At 39.4% G+C, this 16,267-nt stretch overlaps 1 protein-coding gene and 1 long non-coding RNA gene across 2 annotated transcripts in view; one reads left to right on the plus strand and one right to left on the minus strand.

The window, feature by feature from the left end:
- Window positions 1-13,098, plus strand: part of LOC137073156 (uncharacterized) — an 82,151-nt gene extending 69,053 nt beyond the window's left edge. Inside the window, exon 3 of the long non-coding RNA XR_010904739.1 lies at window positions 12,509-13,098. This is a non-coding gene — a long non-coding RNA (uncharacterized lncRNA). The remainder of the gene's footprint in view (window positions 1-12,508) is intronic.
- The window catches only part of hhip (hedgehog interacting protein), a 41,397-nt gene that overhangs the window by 19,763 nt on the left and 5,367 nt on the right, over window positions 1-16,267 (minus strand). Inside the window, exons 3-7 of the mRNA XM_067441369.1 lie at window positions 12,477-12,618; window positions 8,522-8,723; window positions 1,782-1,933; window positions 743-916; window positions 476-619 (exon numbers count right to left, since the gene is read on the minus strand). Coding sequence (XP_067297470.1) covers window positions 476-619; window positions 743-916; window positions 1,782-1,933; window positions 8,522-8,723; window positions 12,477-12,618 — 814 coding nt within the window. The remainder of the gene's footprint in view (window positions 1-475; window positions 620-742; window positions 917-1,781; window positions 1,934-8,521; window positions 8,724-12,476; window positions 12,619-16,267) is intronic.

Below are 16,267 nucleotides of genomic sequence, written 5' to 3' on the forward strand. Positions count from 1 at the left end.
AAATCATAGGTTTGGCAAGGTCTCTTAATTCCAGAAAAAGTCTTAATGCTATGGCACACAATAACATTCTGTGCTTTTTTGAGTGCTTCCACTTTTGTGGTAACAGTTTGGGTGGGCTCTTTTCCAAAGCGAGGTCCATAAAGAAATGATTTACCGCGTCTGGTGTATAAGAACTTGACTAGCCTGCACAAAGCTCAGACCTAAACCCCAATGAACTGGAAGCTAGAATCCAATCGCCCAACATCAGTTTCAGACCTCACTGAGGTTTAACTCTAAATGGGTCTCACATTTATTTTACAACATATAATAATGAAAAGACTTCATAGAGCAGCAGTTAGGATGGACAAATTCCCAAATGATCAGTGATTTTGAAAATGAATGTTTGACAATCAATGTGATGTTTGAATGTCCACATACTTTTGACTATAAAGTGATTTTTTTTTGGTGGTAAAGTCTGTGAAATATTTGACCTTACCTTCCTGGGTCATGCAGTCCATGGGCAAAGATTTCAGGGGGTTGATTTGTGCTGTTGAAATAGGGGTTGTTTCTGGGTATAGAGTAGGGCGTACTACAACTATCTGTGTCCACATCCACTCGAAGGACAGATCCTGTGAAATCACTATGGCAGAAAAACACTCCATTGAACATATTTAAAACAGTACTGAAATCACTATTTAGGCATTATAGCTTGACTCATCAAATAGTGTCTGATTTATTGCAGGAACTGCATTTAATACTGTACCTCAAGCCATCCATCTCCTCCATATCGTCCAAAGTGATCATGCCATCACCTAAAAAGATGTGAAGAAGCCCATCAGGGCCAAAGAGAAGCTGCCCTCCTAGATGCTTTCGGTGGAGCTCAGCTACTTCCATTAACACCCGAGTAGTCCTCGTGTCCACCTGGTTAGGATTTTTCCTAAAACCAAATATAAAAATACATTTAATCAAGAAACTACATCCATCGTCCATCAATTTTCCAAACCACTGGTCTTATGTAGGGTCACAAGGATGCTGAAGTCTATCCAAGCCACTCAGGCCATAGAAAACTAAACACAAAAATAAATGAATACATTTTTATTTGTAATTTTTTTATCTGTAAAATTTATTTAAATAAACACAAATATATTTAATTATGCTTAATATTGTTAAAAATGTTAAAAACGAGAAATTGCTCATAACTATCATCAGCAAAAAAAGAAAAAGTCACCAAACTTGTCTAAGCCTGATTATATCTTCCAACCAGATGACACTGGCAAGTTTGGCATCGGAAAGGCTAATTTACAATGTGATTAAGACTAAATGTATACTTCAGCTTGTTTTGTTAATGCTGGGTGTTTTGCATTTCAGCTGGGGAGCTAAACACAATCAGAATGGATGTCAGCTTTCGTGATAATTATATGTTGTGATTACATATCTCTATAAAACATTCATCACTGTCAGTGAAAGCATTTCAAGAGGAGCTTGGCTTTTCAAGACTGATCCAAAACCACACGGAAAACAAACATTACGCATGCACGTCCATGTGTAAAGGGTTTGATCCAAGGCCTTCACCACATATTGACATTGGGGGGACCAAATGTGTGGGTAAAGCTTGGTATTTTCATGAACAGATTTTTTTTCCCCCATTTTTGAGACAATAATATAATGTTGTTGTTTTTGTAATCAAGAGGGCAGTTTGACAATATCTGAATATGAAATAGAATATGTCCCCCAATGTCTATGATGGCTATGACTAGGTTGGTTACCCGTGCTTGGTCAAGCCGTGACTGGTTTCCCATTACCTGGACACTGTGTACTCGACTACGCGAAGAATGTGGTCGTGTGGTCCGATAGCCCAGCGCTCCTGGTTGGTTGTGTAGGAGACGTAGAGCTTTCCATTTTTCTTATAATTGGGGTGGAATACAAGGCTTAGCAAGCCCCTTTCATCTCCTCCCTGCAAGTCAGATGGGGTACACAAAGAATCCAGGAGTTAATTATGTTCGTTTTTTTTTTAAAGATTGGGCTGGGCTGCAAAATGCTAAAGCAGTGCCTCCCCATGTCCCCCTCTCTCTCTCCTTTTTCTCTGTCTTTCTTCATCTTAGTCTCTCTCCATATGGGGGCCAGTTACCCCATGCCCTCTTGCCCCTTTGCTTTTTTTTTTTTTTACCTCCCCTCTCCTTGACTACTGCATTACAAATGATTATAAAACATTTGACTTCAAGCAAACCCCCTCCACAACCACCTTTTCACCAACCCAGTCTTGGTTATAGACGCTTGTATTTGGGGCCAGGCTCCTCTGGGATGCCCAGGCCCTCCTTGCGGCCTCCATTGTGTAAGTGATTTGTGTGTGTAATCTTTGGGGGATATCCGTGAATGCAGTGCTGAGTGGCTGAAACAATTCATTAGCTCGCTCGCAGTTCATAGAGAGCACAAAAGTCCAGGATTCCTTTAGCCTCCCCAAACCCCCACCCGCCACCCTCTTTCCTCTCTCTCTCTCTCTCTCTCTCTCTCTCTCTCTCTCTCTCTCTCTTTTTATATTTTTAAACCCGTGCAAAATTTAAGAGAGGCAAGAAAAAGAATGGACAGAAAAAAACTCCCACTGTCTTGGCAACAAGTTGGAAAACATTGAAATTGCTTGTGTAATAGGTAAAACCTCTCATCCCGGAGGCAACTACATGAGTTGTCACTACTCTGGTGGTCCACTCATCTGTAATAAGCAGCTATGTCGCTTTAGTTCCTGGGAAAAGTAATAATGTTGGGCTTTCCTCCCTTTCATCTTTTCAACTTTGTTTTCTTTCGGGTAACACAAATTAAATGAATGAACAGATTGCTAAGCGTATGCCTCATGAATGAATGAACGAATCAATGAATGAACAAATGGGTTTGGTGAGAGTCCCTGAAAAATGATTATGATTTAATGCTTTGGGATCAGACATAACAACAGTTTAATTACAACACATACACTGACAATTTAGCGATATTGGCTGTCAAGTAAGTAAACAAATAGAGTTTTCATGAAATTAGCTGTCTGTGCCATCTCTGTGGCATTCCTTTCTCATTTCTCACAGGAATTTAGCAAAGAGAGGTCTTCTGTGGATTGCTGAAGTTAACGGTGTGGTTCAGCTCACGGTACACGCCAAAACATACAGATCATAAATTGGTCAGAGCGGCTCTGTTGGGCTGTGCTGAAGTAATCCAATTCGGATCGGCTTCAAGTGCTAGTGCTCCATCTCTGGAATGCTCCAGAGGAGTTCGAATTGGATGTTTAGGGACACGAATAATAACACTCAAGAGGCCTTTTTAGTTGACCACAAAGAGCGAAAACACGAGCAAAACTTTGTGGTGCCCATTAAATGTCTGTTCTACATTAGTCAAATACAAAATGAGGTTGGGTTGAGTTAACAGCAGGTTGATATCATTTATCCTTTCTCTACATTTTCGAATAAAACATTCTTCCTTTCCCCGAAACTCCCTCCCAACATATTGGACTCCTGATGCACTGACCTGAATCCCAAAACAAACACAGAGGGAGCAGGTCAAGTTAAGAATTCCAGAGAGTCGTATGATCTCAGGCCAGGGACCACCAAAGAACAACTGTAAATTAGCTGAAATATTAGCTTTTGCTAATGATCGTTCCTTCAACAAGTAGGCACAAAAAAAACTTTACTTTTCCAGGCCAATTCCTCTGGGTGCTACCAAAAACTTAATTAAGAGAAGACAAACTTCATGATAGCCTCTCTCCATCCATCATAGCAGATGTAGGGCTACGTGTACTAGCCTCGGCTTAGTTGCAAAGCTAGTACACATTGTTCCACTGTAGCAGCCGCAAGAACTTTTGTTAGACACTTAATCAGGGTACGTTGCAGCATGCTGATGTCGATAGGAACACTTCAGCTCTGAAATGTGGCTTCAAAAGAGGTTCTACGCTATGTTATTGTAAGCATTCTGTGCATTGCCTGTTGCTTTGACAGTCCGGAGATTAGGTTGTAACAGCTTCTCAGCAAGAATGCTAGTGAGAATACATCAGGGTCAGATGAATTTGCAGACAGGAACAGAGCACTATCGCCTCCCTCCTAGCCCCCCCACCCAACCCATCGGCAGCTGCTTCCCTTTCAGGACTTGATGCATGGCCTGGCTTGCACATTGTTTCTGAGCACCTTTTGATCCTTATTGGCTCAGGCAATCCTGCATAAAGAGGCATTCCACCCGAGCTGATTGGAGAAAAACAATGTGTGCCTACCTCAAAGGCAATCTGAAATGCTCACACTAATTCAGAGCTCCATTTAGTTCAACACAATGAATCCCAAGACCCAAGTCAAATCCCCCTCCTCCACCTGTTAACACACATTAATCCTGTGACAGCACTGGAGTTCTGGGTGAGGATCGCTCACTTTCAAGCAGTGAAAAGAGCAGATCGAATCGTAGGATAACATTCACTCATTACAGCGGCAGCTCTCTGGAGCAATCCACAAATCTTCTGAATGGCTCTATCACAGGTGCTCATCCTGTCTCGGGGGTCCTCGCAAAGTCTAAACCTTGGCCAGGAACTCAGAGGAAGCTATGTGAGATGACAGCGAAGCAGCGGCTGTTTCTCAAAGAGAACTGTTAAAAGAGTCAAAGGACGAGAGAGGAAAAGGTCCATTTGTCAAAGCTAGGATACTTATTTTTTGACAGAGTCAAGAGCCCTCCTGCTCGTCTAGCTGAAAGAGCTCAACAGCTGTGCGTGTCAAGTGACAGAGTGCACAACATGCTGTGATCTATTTGCTTCAGCAAGAAATAGTTTTTTGCAGCTGGACCCCTTGAGTTAGTTGATACACCACAATGGAACTGCGCTCACATTGCGTGCAGATGTCTTCTTCACTACATCTAGTAAGGACAACAACAAAGCAGTACCATACTTGTGTACCTATCACGTCAACATGGACTGAATCAGGCCTCTTTCACACAAATAGTTTAGAAGATAAACACTTTAGGGTGCTGAAATCCTATGCTTTAGGATTTAGCTTGTCACCATATGACTCTTTTTCAGCATCTGGAACACGGTAATGAGTTTGCAAGACATCCCAAAATAGTTAACTATTTAAGTACCAATGATAGCATTCTTACTTTGCTGAAACCAGTACATGGTAGTCAGGCTGGTGCAGGTTTGTGCTTAAAGACTAGCCACAGATGTGAGAGTGTAGTAAAGTAGTTTGACAAAAAACAAAACAAAATAAACAACCACAATCCTATGTTATGCTTCCATAGCAGTCAGTGCAATCCACCTTGCATGATCTATGCAGCAGATGCAAAATGGCAAATCTGTCTCCGCTGGGCCAAAACCAATAGGGCATTATGTATATGATCTTTTACCCTTTCATTGGAAGATCAGAATTAAGACATTTGAGTCAATGACAGATAAAAGAGTGTCTACGATAATAAAAAACAAAAATCTTTTTTTTTTTTAAATGTAGCATAAACAAATATAGTTTCAATTTCTGCAACTATTCACTCTCTAAAAAAATGTAATGTGGTGTAACCATCAACTAAAAATTCAGCAAGTAATAGCTGCCATTTCACCGTCTTGGTTAAGTATCGACCTCATATAGTTCGGCTATGAGTTGCGCATTTCTAGCCAAAACAACCTTGAATTTAGTTACGTCGTTTTTGCCTAAATAACTTGCAAGATGTATGATATTCCATCATGTAAGCCAACGGTGATTACAAGGTGTTTGGTCATTTCTTTGACACGTTCTATACGTATCCTGTGCAAAGCCATGATTGATGGCTATGGTTGGAAGTCTATTAAATTTTCACTGCCCAATTTTGTCTGGTTTTAGCCCAAACGTCAGGGTTGTGTTTGGATGCCTATTAGATGTCTTTTAAACACACAATTCGGTGATTCGGATGGTGTGTCAAACTGCTGAAATCACGTAACATTGGCGATCCAAATCATGAATCAATCCGCAGATTCATGACAGTTTGAATCTTTATTTGAGGTTTGAAAACAAACGCGGAAGAGAAGACATTGCTGAATAAAGTCATAGTTTTTGCTATTTTTGGATCAAAATGTATTTTCAATGCTTCAAGAGATTTTAATTAACTAACTGATGTCACATATGGACTACTTTGATGATGTTTTTATTCCCTTTCTGGACATGGGCAGTATAGTGTGCCTACACTTAGATTCGCTGCCGGATCTTCTAATATTAAACTGTGTTCCGAAGATGAACGGAGGTCTTACGGTTGTGGAATGACATTCGGGTGAGTCATTAATAACATAAATCCCCCCCCCCCCTCCCCCCCAGAATTCAGAAATGAAAATCATGTCATATACTAAGAGGTGTATTCAAATCAATGTAATTATTGACGTATTAAGGGAGGGTAGATGATCAGTACATGGAGGAGATGGCGTTTTTGCTTTTCAGTACAAAACATTTAGCAGTACTCTGAGAAGCGCAAGTCGCACAGAATATTTGATAATGTCAGACAGTGTGTGTGCGTGTGCGAGTGAGTGAAGAGATATGGTTTCATCAGAGAACACCCACGGTGCTCTGGGAGGCTCCCTCAAGTAGACAGTGCATTGTTTTCAAGCAGTTTGTCTTAATTGGCAGTGAGGGGATTGGGCTTTGAGGAAATACAGAACATTAGAATCAAAGTCATGATAAAACACTATCATTCCCCTTCATGCCCAAGTTTGGTCCCAGCGGGTCTCGAGGCCTTCCACAGGCACAAAGGGCACATGTCCTGTTGATGCTTCAAGTAAACACGGCTTGCTCAGAATGACTTGGACAAACTTGACAGAATGGCACTCTAGGGGAACGCTTGAGCTTGAGCTTACTCTAATTGTCATAATGATTGCTTTATCCACAGCCAATTATGTTTAATGATGATAAGGCACATTTGGGGTCTTTCCTGTGGGGCTGTTGCATGTTGACTCCATAATTGCTCTTTCTCCCTTTATAAGTGAAGCAACAGGAGGTATGCAATATACATAAACTTCCTGTCAAAAAGCAGGTCTCTTCCTACATCTCTGGACACTTCCTAAATGAAATACAGAATGCCTCAGTTCTTGTGGGGGCAGATAAACATCTGTTGTGACACACACCATAACTACTGCTGACAGACATGCATGTAAGCGAATGCTACAGCTGGCAACATTTCAGCCTCTCTCACTGATCCTCAACAACCAAACACAAGGTTTCCTATGCTGGCAGTCAGGTTGACAGCAAGCAAACCACACACATAGAAGCCCACATACAGAATACATTTGTATAATAATATAATTGTTGTGCCAACACTATTTTTGGCTTCAGTATCACCCTCCATTCAGGGTTTGATTTGTGGTGGGAGGAGAGGAAAAATGGAAATAAATCCATACAAGTTGTTATTGTGCTCCTTAAAGATTCTATTCTGTTAGGGAGCTTCATTTCTCCCACCTCGGCTTTGTCTGAGAAGGTGCCAAACCAAAATGATGAACAACAGATCTTTCAAGTTTCAGTGAGGCTTCCTGATTTATGGGAGACAGACTTCTCTGATGGTGGGAGGTCAGGCTACATAAATATAAAATAGGAGCTAATTCCTCATCAGAGGCAGATATGTCAGCAGAGTTGAGAGGAAAGAAAAAAACTGTCAAAGTTGATCAAAACCTCTCTATTTTTAGCATGTTTGAAAATACTTGAAAGAATTTATTAGAGGCATGTATCAATCCACTAGGATACAATTTGGAATAAACAATCCTGATGAATATAATATGATAAAGGTGCACTCTGTCATATTGGTTGATATTACGTAAACCGATATGGCATTTGTTTTGGTCTTGGATGCAGCTAAAAAAATAAATGCTGCTAAATAAATAGTTTTTAATTAAAATCACAATCAAATGGATATAGCAACAAATCAGAGTGGAAGAGATTATTGTAGAAGAAAATATGTGTAGGGCGGGGACTTGGTTCTATCCATCCAGTTGATTGGATTTTGAGATACAGTCAATAATGTGCTCACAAATGAATGTGAGATTGCAGTTGAATCTAAAGGGGCGAGATTTAAGCATACTAAGACTAAGTTTGGAGAAGTTTGGCATACAACACTGGAGTGAAGTGATTTTGTGTTTTACAAGTTATGATATTTCGATTAAACATTAAGAGGTCCAAAAAATTATACATACATGGATTAATTGTTCACAATATGATCTATAACATGTATGTACAAAATAGATATGGATAATTGATTTTATGGGGTATATATAGCTGTATAATTCCCAACTTCCTTCAATTTTCTGTTTTGCAAAAAAAAAAAAAAAACGTTTTTAAATAGACATAAAACGTAATAAACTTAAATAGACGTTTTTTCAGGCCACTGATGAGACTGGAATCTTAAATTTGAATAAAGTGCGCGTGACTGTAAGCATACATCTCATATTTATTTCTTAATGTATAACATAATGAAAAAAAAAAACCTAATCATGGAGCACACCTTTAAATATATAAAAGAAATATTCATTGTCAATCCAGCCAACTGATAACTCCACAATACCAACAAACAAGAACTAAGTGCCACTTACCTTCATACCGCTTTGGACCAGCTTATGAATGTCCAGAAAAGGCTCTTTTAGGAGCTCCATGTGGTGTGTTAGGATTCGCACAAAGCCTTCCTTCTCCAAAATAAAAAGCCGCTGTGATCCATCCCCACAGTGCACCATGCCAACAGGCTGTCGGAGACCACTAAGGATCTCCTGTGCGCAGTAGCAGTTGTGTTTATGTTTTCTGTATGAAGAGAATGGCAAGATTAGACATTTTGTTAGATTAGTTTATGCATCCAGCTGTAGAACTGCTGTAATTTACCTGTACCAATCAAATTCAAGAACAATAACAGTCTATTTTTTGTTGTTGTTAACAGTATAACTGTGTAAGTGGAATTGTTATAAACAATTTTTCTGCTTGACAGACTGGTTCGGGAGTAGACTGTTAAATTAACTTCCAATGTGCCGTTTTATTCACAGTCAGACGTTGGGGGCTCTCAAGCTGTGAAACAAGTGTTCCATTAACCGCAAGTCACATTTGATGTGGGGACACGCCAACTCACATTATGCATAAAAAAAAAAAAGGGCATCAGTGGTGTGGGTGCTCCTGTTAACAAGCAGTCTTGGAGGGATTTTCCATATATGTAATAGGGGGTGGACTGCAGTGAGCATACATCTAACATCTCGTGCCTGAGCTGTAACGTCAGTCTTACGCGCTAGCAGTCACTTTGCTTGATCAGATATGCTGCTTTATTGGCCCTTCGCACTGGGAGGTCGGATGAAGAATTATGACGTTCGTTTACAATGACTGTGGGCTCAGGGCCTTCTCAAAACACACTGTGGATTCACAGCTTGTGATTATTTGCCTCAGAAGGTCACACGTAAGTTGGGCATTTTTCACAGTTAACACTAAACTGAGGTCAGCAAGGAGATGATGGGCACACTTGACTGAAAGGTGTCATTAAATCAGATCGCTTTAATAACTGAAGTGAAGTAAAAGTTTGCAGAGGATGACACTGACACGTGTCATTAAGAGATCAGGGGTGTGACTTTTTTTTTTACAACAACATAACTTTCTGATTAACTACCACTAAAAAAGAATGTATAGAATGTACTACAATAGCTTGCTTATGGTGCACAAGAGCGTGCTCTTTTTAGGTTGCACGTCACACTTACAAGAAACTATGCTTATAAGCACAGGTCGGGAGCTCTACACCCACACAAATTCGAGCTGCTTTTTGAGAACGCACATTGGAACTGTGGTTTTTGGGTAATGCAGAATCATGGAATTATGTTAGTAACAACAACTGAATTTGTTACCATAGTTGGCTAACAATGGTTTTGGGAAACACTCCAGATCCATTGAGTCCATTAGGTGGTATTGTTGACTGTACATACACACTGTTGCCTTTGGCTTGGCTTGCTCAGTTGGGGACACTAAAATTCCAATCTAAGTTATTCAACTATATATCTAAATAAAATTAATTTATTAGGTCTTAATTAATTGTATAAACTATAAAACTGATCTGCCAACATTGTTGCTATATGATCAATTAAAATAAGCTGATAACATCACCGTTTTCTCCAGAAGGACTGTACAGCCGAATCAAATTTTGTAGCAATATTGTCCTGTTTAACACTGTGAAGCTGCTTTGAAACAATTGTCATTGTAAAAGTGCTATATAAATAAAGTTGACTTGACTTGAATATAGCCAAAACTATTGGGACACCCCTCCAAATCATTCAAGTGTTCGAATCACTTCCATGGCCACAGATGTATGAAATCAAGATTCTAGGCATGCAGACTGCTTCTACAAACATTTGTGAAAGAATGGGTCACTTTCAGGAGCTCAGTGAATTCAAGTATGGTACCATGATAGGTTGCCACCTGCGCAATAAGTCCATTCGTGAAATTTCCTCAGTACTAAATATTCCACGGTCAACTGTTAATGGTATTATAACAAAGTGGAAGAAACTGGGAACAACAGCAACTCAGCCAAGAAGTGGCAGGTCACCTAAAATCACAAAGCGGGGTCAGCGCATGCTGAGGTGCATCCAAGCCTTACAGCACCAAGTGCAATGCAAAGTGTCAGATACAGTGATGTAAAGCATACCGCCACATGACTCTAGAGCAGTGGAGATGTGTTCTCTGGAGTGACAAATGACACTTCTCGGTCTGGAAATCTGATGGACAAGTCTGGGTTTGGCTGGTACCAGGATAACGGTACTTGTCTGACTGCATTGTGCCAAGCGTAATGTTTGGTGGAGGGGGGATTATGGTGTGTGGTTGTTTTCAGGGGATTGGGCTTGGCCCCTTAGTTCCAGTGAAATTATGCTTTAGCATACCAAGACATTTTGGACAATTTCATGCTCCCAACTTTGTGGGAACCGTTTGGAGATGGCTCTCTGCACAGAGACCTCAACCTGAGAGAACACATTTGGGAGGAATTCAAGTGGAGACTGCACGCCAGGCCATCTAGTCCAATATCAGTGCCTGACCTCACAAATGCGCTTCTAGAAGAATAGTAAAAAATTCTGCAAAACACTCCTAAACCTCGAGGAAAGCTTTCCCTGAAGAGTTGAAGCTATTGTAGCTGCAAATGGTGGGCAACTCCATATTAAACCCTACAAATTTAGAAAGGGATGTCATTAAAGTGCATGTGCATGTAACGGCAGGTGCCCCAAAACTTTTGGCAATATAGTGTATTTCCATTATTATAAGTTGTGCAAAGTGAATAACATTATTCTAAGCTTACAATCAGCAGAATAATCAGCTATGAGCTACTTTTTTATCAGAGCCAGTCTCAATTGACATCCGTCACTGTGTACTAAATAGTCAAAGCCTCTCTGACTGTCACTAGTGGATCAGAGCTCCTGCAGTATAAGCACTTTGTTTTGTGTGTTCTTAATGCTGGCTAAACTCAGTCTGGACACAAAGCTCTGGCTTGGAATGGGGGGCAGTGGACCAGTGAACGAGTACATGCAGGAATGTTGTGACATGGAAGGTTAGTCAGGCGTGTCTCGTCTCTAGTGACCTTGTTCAGCCTGATGACCAAGCCTGATGGCCTAATGACCAAGTAGTCAAAGCAGGCCAGTCATACTGGATTGGATCATGGGACATGGAATGACGGAAAGGAAGTTTCTCTCATGCCCGATGATGAATGTTGTAACTGACAGATGTCATTACACAGAATAGTTCATCCAAAACATAGAAATTTCATCATTACAATACGTGGGAACTGGAGCTTTCAAGGAACTGGAGTTTTTAAGTAATTTTGCAAAGGATGCAAAATTACAGTAAAAGTAGTCCATACAACTTAGATTCAGTCCATTACACTAAATTCAGCAAGGACCAGATTTACTAACAGCTTGGGCCAGTGCACTGGCGTAAAGTACTGTCAGGATTTACGTAAGACATGCAGTGAAGAATTAGGGCTGAAAAACGCATGGACTTTTGGGGCTGACATTGCTTATTATGCATTTGTAGGAGTTTCCTTTCAGACACAACAATTATGGGAGGAGTGTATTTAAATGAAGCAAGCAAGGTGATTTACTAAGATTTGCGCTAGTCAATTTACTGGTATTTGCGGCATTAAAGCATGTTTTAGCATGTCTTAAACCAGATTCTAATTTGTGCTGCTCTTGGTAGATTGTGTTAGTCATTAAGGAAATGATTCGGCTGCATCTGTGTTCTTTCATTATCTACGCGCCATACGTAGATAATTTGCCGTACTTTCCAATTACTTTGGTGCTTTTTTCATTGTATGACTTTAGAAGACAAGGTACTGTATATATATAATGGTCATGTGGACCATTGGCATTTTGGAGCTTGACGGTCACAATTTAATTTTATTGTATTGCAAAGATTTACCAGAATATTCTTTATAAAATGTAAAAACTCTGTTGAATCTACCATATAAAACAAAGCAAGCTGAAATCAGAATTGTGTTTTCAACAGTAATTATACAAAATGTGTGTAAAACTGAAATAAATATACCTGTTTATCACTTCTATTTTGTCATCTAACAGGTAGTTGGAATCACGGCGCAACTGCTTTCGGTGAAAATCTGGAAAGCACAGCCCTCCGTCCTTCCTTCCATAGTACTGGCAGAACTCACCCACGTCGGCTTGGAACAGTTCTAAAAAACACAGACAGACAGACAACTGGTCTCAGCCTGAGATAGACACCACACAGGGTCCATTGATGATGTAATAACCTCCAAAACCAACTGAATCCCCTACAGTCAAAGCTGTACTCGAGTCAAGTATGTCCTCAGCCATCAGACGGCTTATTGTGTGGGCGTTTTGGTGGTGTTTCCGGTGCCAAGCTTAATTCCAATCTTTTCTATGGTGCATTTATAAAATACTGAGTCTCAAATCAAGACATTTGTTTTTGCCTCTCATATCTGACAAGTGCAAGTCATGGTCATTCAAACCGGTCCAGATCTTTAACCATTTGTTTTAAACGGTCATATTTGACAGAGCCACGTTGATACACACTTCTGAGTGCAACTGTGTGATGGTTGAACCCCAGTGAGGTATTATAAACCATTTCAGACATGTGTGGTCCGTATGTTGCGAGTTTAATTAAACCCAAAAATGCCGAACGCTCAATCTGTATCTCCTTCACCGTTATATTTTTCAGTAGAAACGTGCAGGTCAAGTCCAAATAAATGATAAGTGCACACCCAAACTGATTGATTATATTTCAGAGATTAGGTTTGCTTGCTTACTTTCAGAGAAAACACCCTTATTTATTTCTCCAATAGTAGCCAAAATAAATTCACCATAATTCAGACATCTTGAGTTGAGGAATGTGTGATGAAAAACCCGAAAAATGAAGCATGTGGCACCTAAATCGTGGTCAGTTTCTAGGAACTGTCAGTACGACGACAAGAGGAGAGAACAGGACTCGGTTTGGCAGCCCCAGCGTGACCTAAAAACCACATTGATATGGTTACCACCTTAGCTAAACCCTCTCATGGGGAGGAGTAGAGCAAATACAGCAGTGATAGAAACACAAACACACTCCTCTCCTTCCTTTCATTTCCAATGAGTCCCCCATGCCGTCTGAGGAAGGGGGCTGTGTGTGGGAGTGAGGCAGCAGCACCAACAACAGAGGTGATAGGATATCCCTAAACATCTAAACACAACAGTGAGATCAAACACATAATCACACCCACCACCACCTACACTCACACTGCCATGCCACCCACACACAAACCGCAGTGGTTATCTTGGGCCTGCTGGTGTGAGAGGTAAGAGTCTGGGAGTTGTTGTCAATAGTAGCGGAGAGGTCAGAACCTTTATGCAGTTCCCACACTTTTAAATTTCCTTGATTTGTATATGTCCTTTCAGTGTCCGGTTATTTCGGACTGCTGGATACGCATGCGTTTTTTTATCCTTTTGATTCAGACGTATTAACTAAAGAATCATTCAGACTGCCAATTTGGATTCAATGGCACAATTCAAAAGAATGATTCCCTCAAAAATGTATATTGTTCACTTAAGAAATTGTTGGTAGACGTATATTATTCACCATAGAAATTGTCTATTGAAATATTTCTATTGTCTTTTATTTCTTTTATTTATAATTTTATTATAAATTATTATCCCAGGCCTAGTGAACACAATTTAAAAATTCCTTTATATTTCCAGATTTTTCCAAATCTATCCAATGCGCACAAAAAACAAAAACAATAGAAAAGGGTTCTTCATATTATTAAAATCTTCTTTTAAGAATTGTTACCCGAAAGGTTCTTTGGGAAACCCAAAAATGGTTCCTCTATGAGTGTTCAGGTCATCAAAAAAGAATCTGTTGCCAATGAGGGCTGTGGATATATCCTCTCAAAACATTGGAGCAACGGGCCACGTCTTAAACTTCTATTTGGTTAGATTTTTCATACAGTCCTGCAATAACATTGCTGAATACTTTAAATGTGTTATATAATCAGGGTTGCCAACTCTCACGAATTTGGGGTGAGACACACGCTTTCGGGCTCTGTCTATACTCTCACTCTGCCCAAGTAAATCTCACACCAAAACGCCAAACCTTTTGTTATGAAACAAAGTCTAAGTTTTTAAATTTTGTAAAGTTTTAATACGAAATTCAATAAATACCATCTTGGTACACATAATGTTGCATAACAGTTAAAGCCAGAGCCTTGAAAAACAGAGTTACAACATGCTTTGATTTCGCGGTGGCACGCACAGTCACGTGGTTCATGGAGTTCCACACAAACCAGCGCTGTGTCAATACATTTGGATGGCTTAAGAGGATAGACAACAGCTTCACTATACAAGTATTTGCAGCAATTTATGGTAAACAGTACAGCATAGTGTGCATTGAGTAATGAAGATGTTAACATTAACGTTAATGTTTTTTTTTTGTGTTTAGCCCTCAGGTATTTCTTACTAATTGGTCACATTCATAATCATTGATGGTCAGATGTGACAATACACCTTAACTATTTTTTAATTAAATAAATGTTTTATATTTTAGTTCAAAAATATGTATTGAATATTTTGAGGAGATCTTTTGGTACAAAATACTATTTGTGCAATAATTATGGTCCATTAATGACCACTTAAAATATTCTTCTAATATTTTTACGATTTATATTACAATTATTGTAATTAAGGTTAAAATAGAGAATTCCAATGCAAAGAAGCAAATTAGAATCATTTTGTGGGTGGAAAAATTTTCATTTGTAATGCCATTACCCACTAAGTGCCTGTATGGCTCTTTAATAAATATATATCTAGTCTAGTTGTTAAAAAAATATTGCAGATCATAACTGCTTACTTATTTTTAGGTTTTGCATTTAAATACATTTAGACATGATCAAAAATTTGATTTCTATAAATGTAAATTTTTAAAACGTTAATAACTTATATCCTAATAGTTTTAATGATACTTTTAAAAGCACACACAAGTGAATATTAATGAATGCAAGCAAATATAATTTAACCCAAGAAAAGTTTAAAATGGTGCTAAAAACCTATATGTACAGTAGGCAATATACATATGAATTAATACTGAATCAAGATCGAAATCGATTTTTGTGCCAATGTGGCAACCTGGATTTAATTGTAAAAGAAGTTAGTTAGCTAAATTGCTATGAGCTAACCTAAAAGATAATTCTTAACCAAATCAAGTGAGACCAATACATTGAAAAGACAACGGCTATAAAAGTAACTGAACTGAAACGTTTTTCCTTAATGTAAGGGGACTGAAAGTTAACAGCATGAAAATATGTTGAAAACCAATGTGCAATCATGGTCTCAAAACATGTTTAAAAAATATGTATGCGAGTGAATCACATGAACCGTCTAATTTGAACAATTTATAACTTCCCCAAACATGGCAAAAACAGTGTGTGGCCTCCACTATGGTCTCAGCCCATCCACAATACGTTCTAGTTTTATTGTACTGGCCTATGAAAAACAGGACAGAGTGAAAAAGACTCCACATCCTTAGCGCTATAGTTATGCTTCCATCTGGTTATCTTCCAAAGCAACCTGGGTGGCCACCCAAAGTACTTGACATCTTGATGCACTTCAGCAGTTTTACATATACACAACCTTTATAGAAAAATAAATGTGTCATTCGTCACCACATATGCTGATTTGGGAGGCGGAAAGGGGAGGGGGTAAAGTCTTTTGGCCCTGGCTCCTGTTCTCAGACTCTTTACCACTATTTTTCTCTCTCCCTCTTCTTCCCATACGCTTCCACCCTCTGAAAAAATTGAAACAGACTGCACACCCTCATTTATCTGTTTTATAGAG

This window comes from Pseudorasbora parva, chromosome 4, assembly GCF_024679245.1.
Source record: "Pseudorasbora parva isolate DD20220531a chromosome 4, ASM2467924v1, whole genome shotgun sequence".
In the NCBI taxonomy this organism is placed as follows: domain Eukaryota; kingdom Metazoa; phylum Chordata; class Actinopteri; order Cypriniformes; family Gobionidae; genus Pseudorasbora; species Pseudorasbora parva.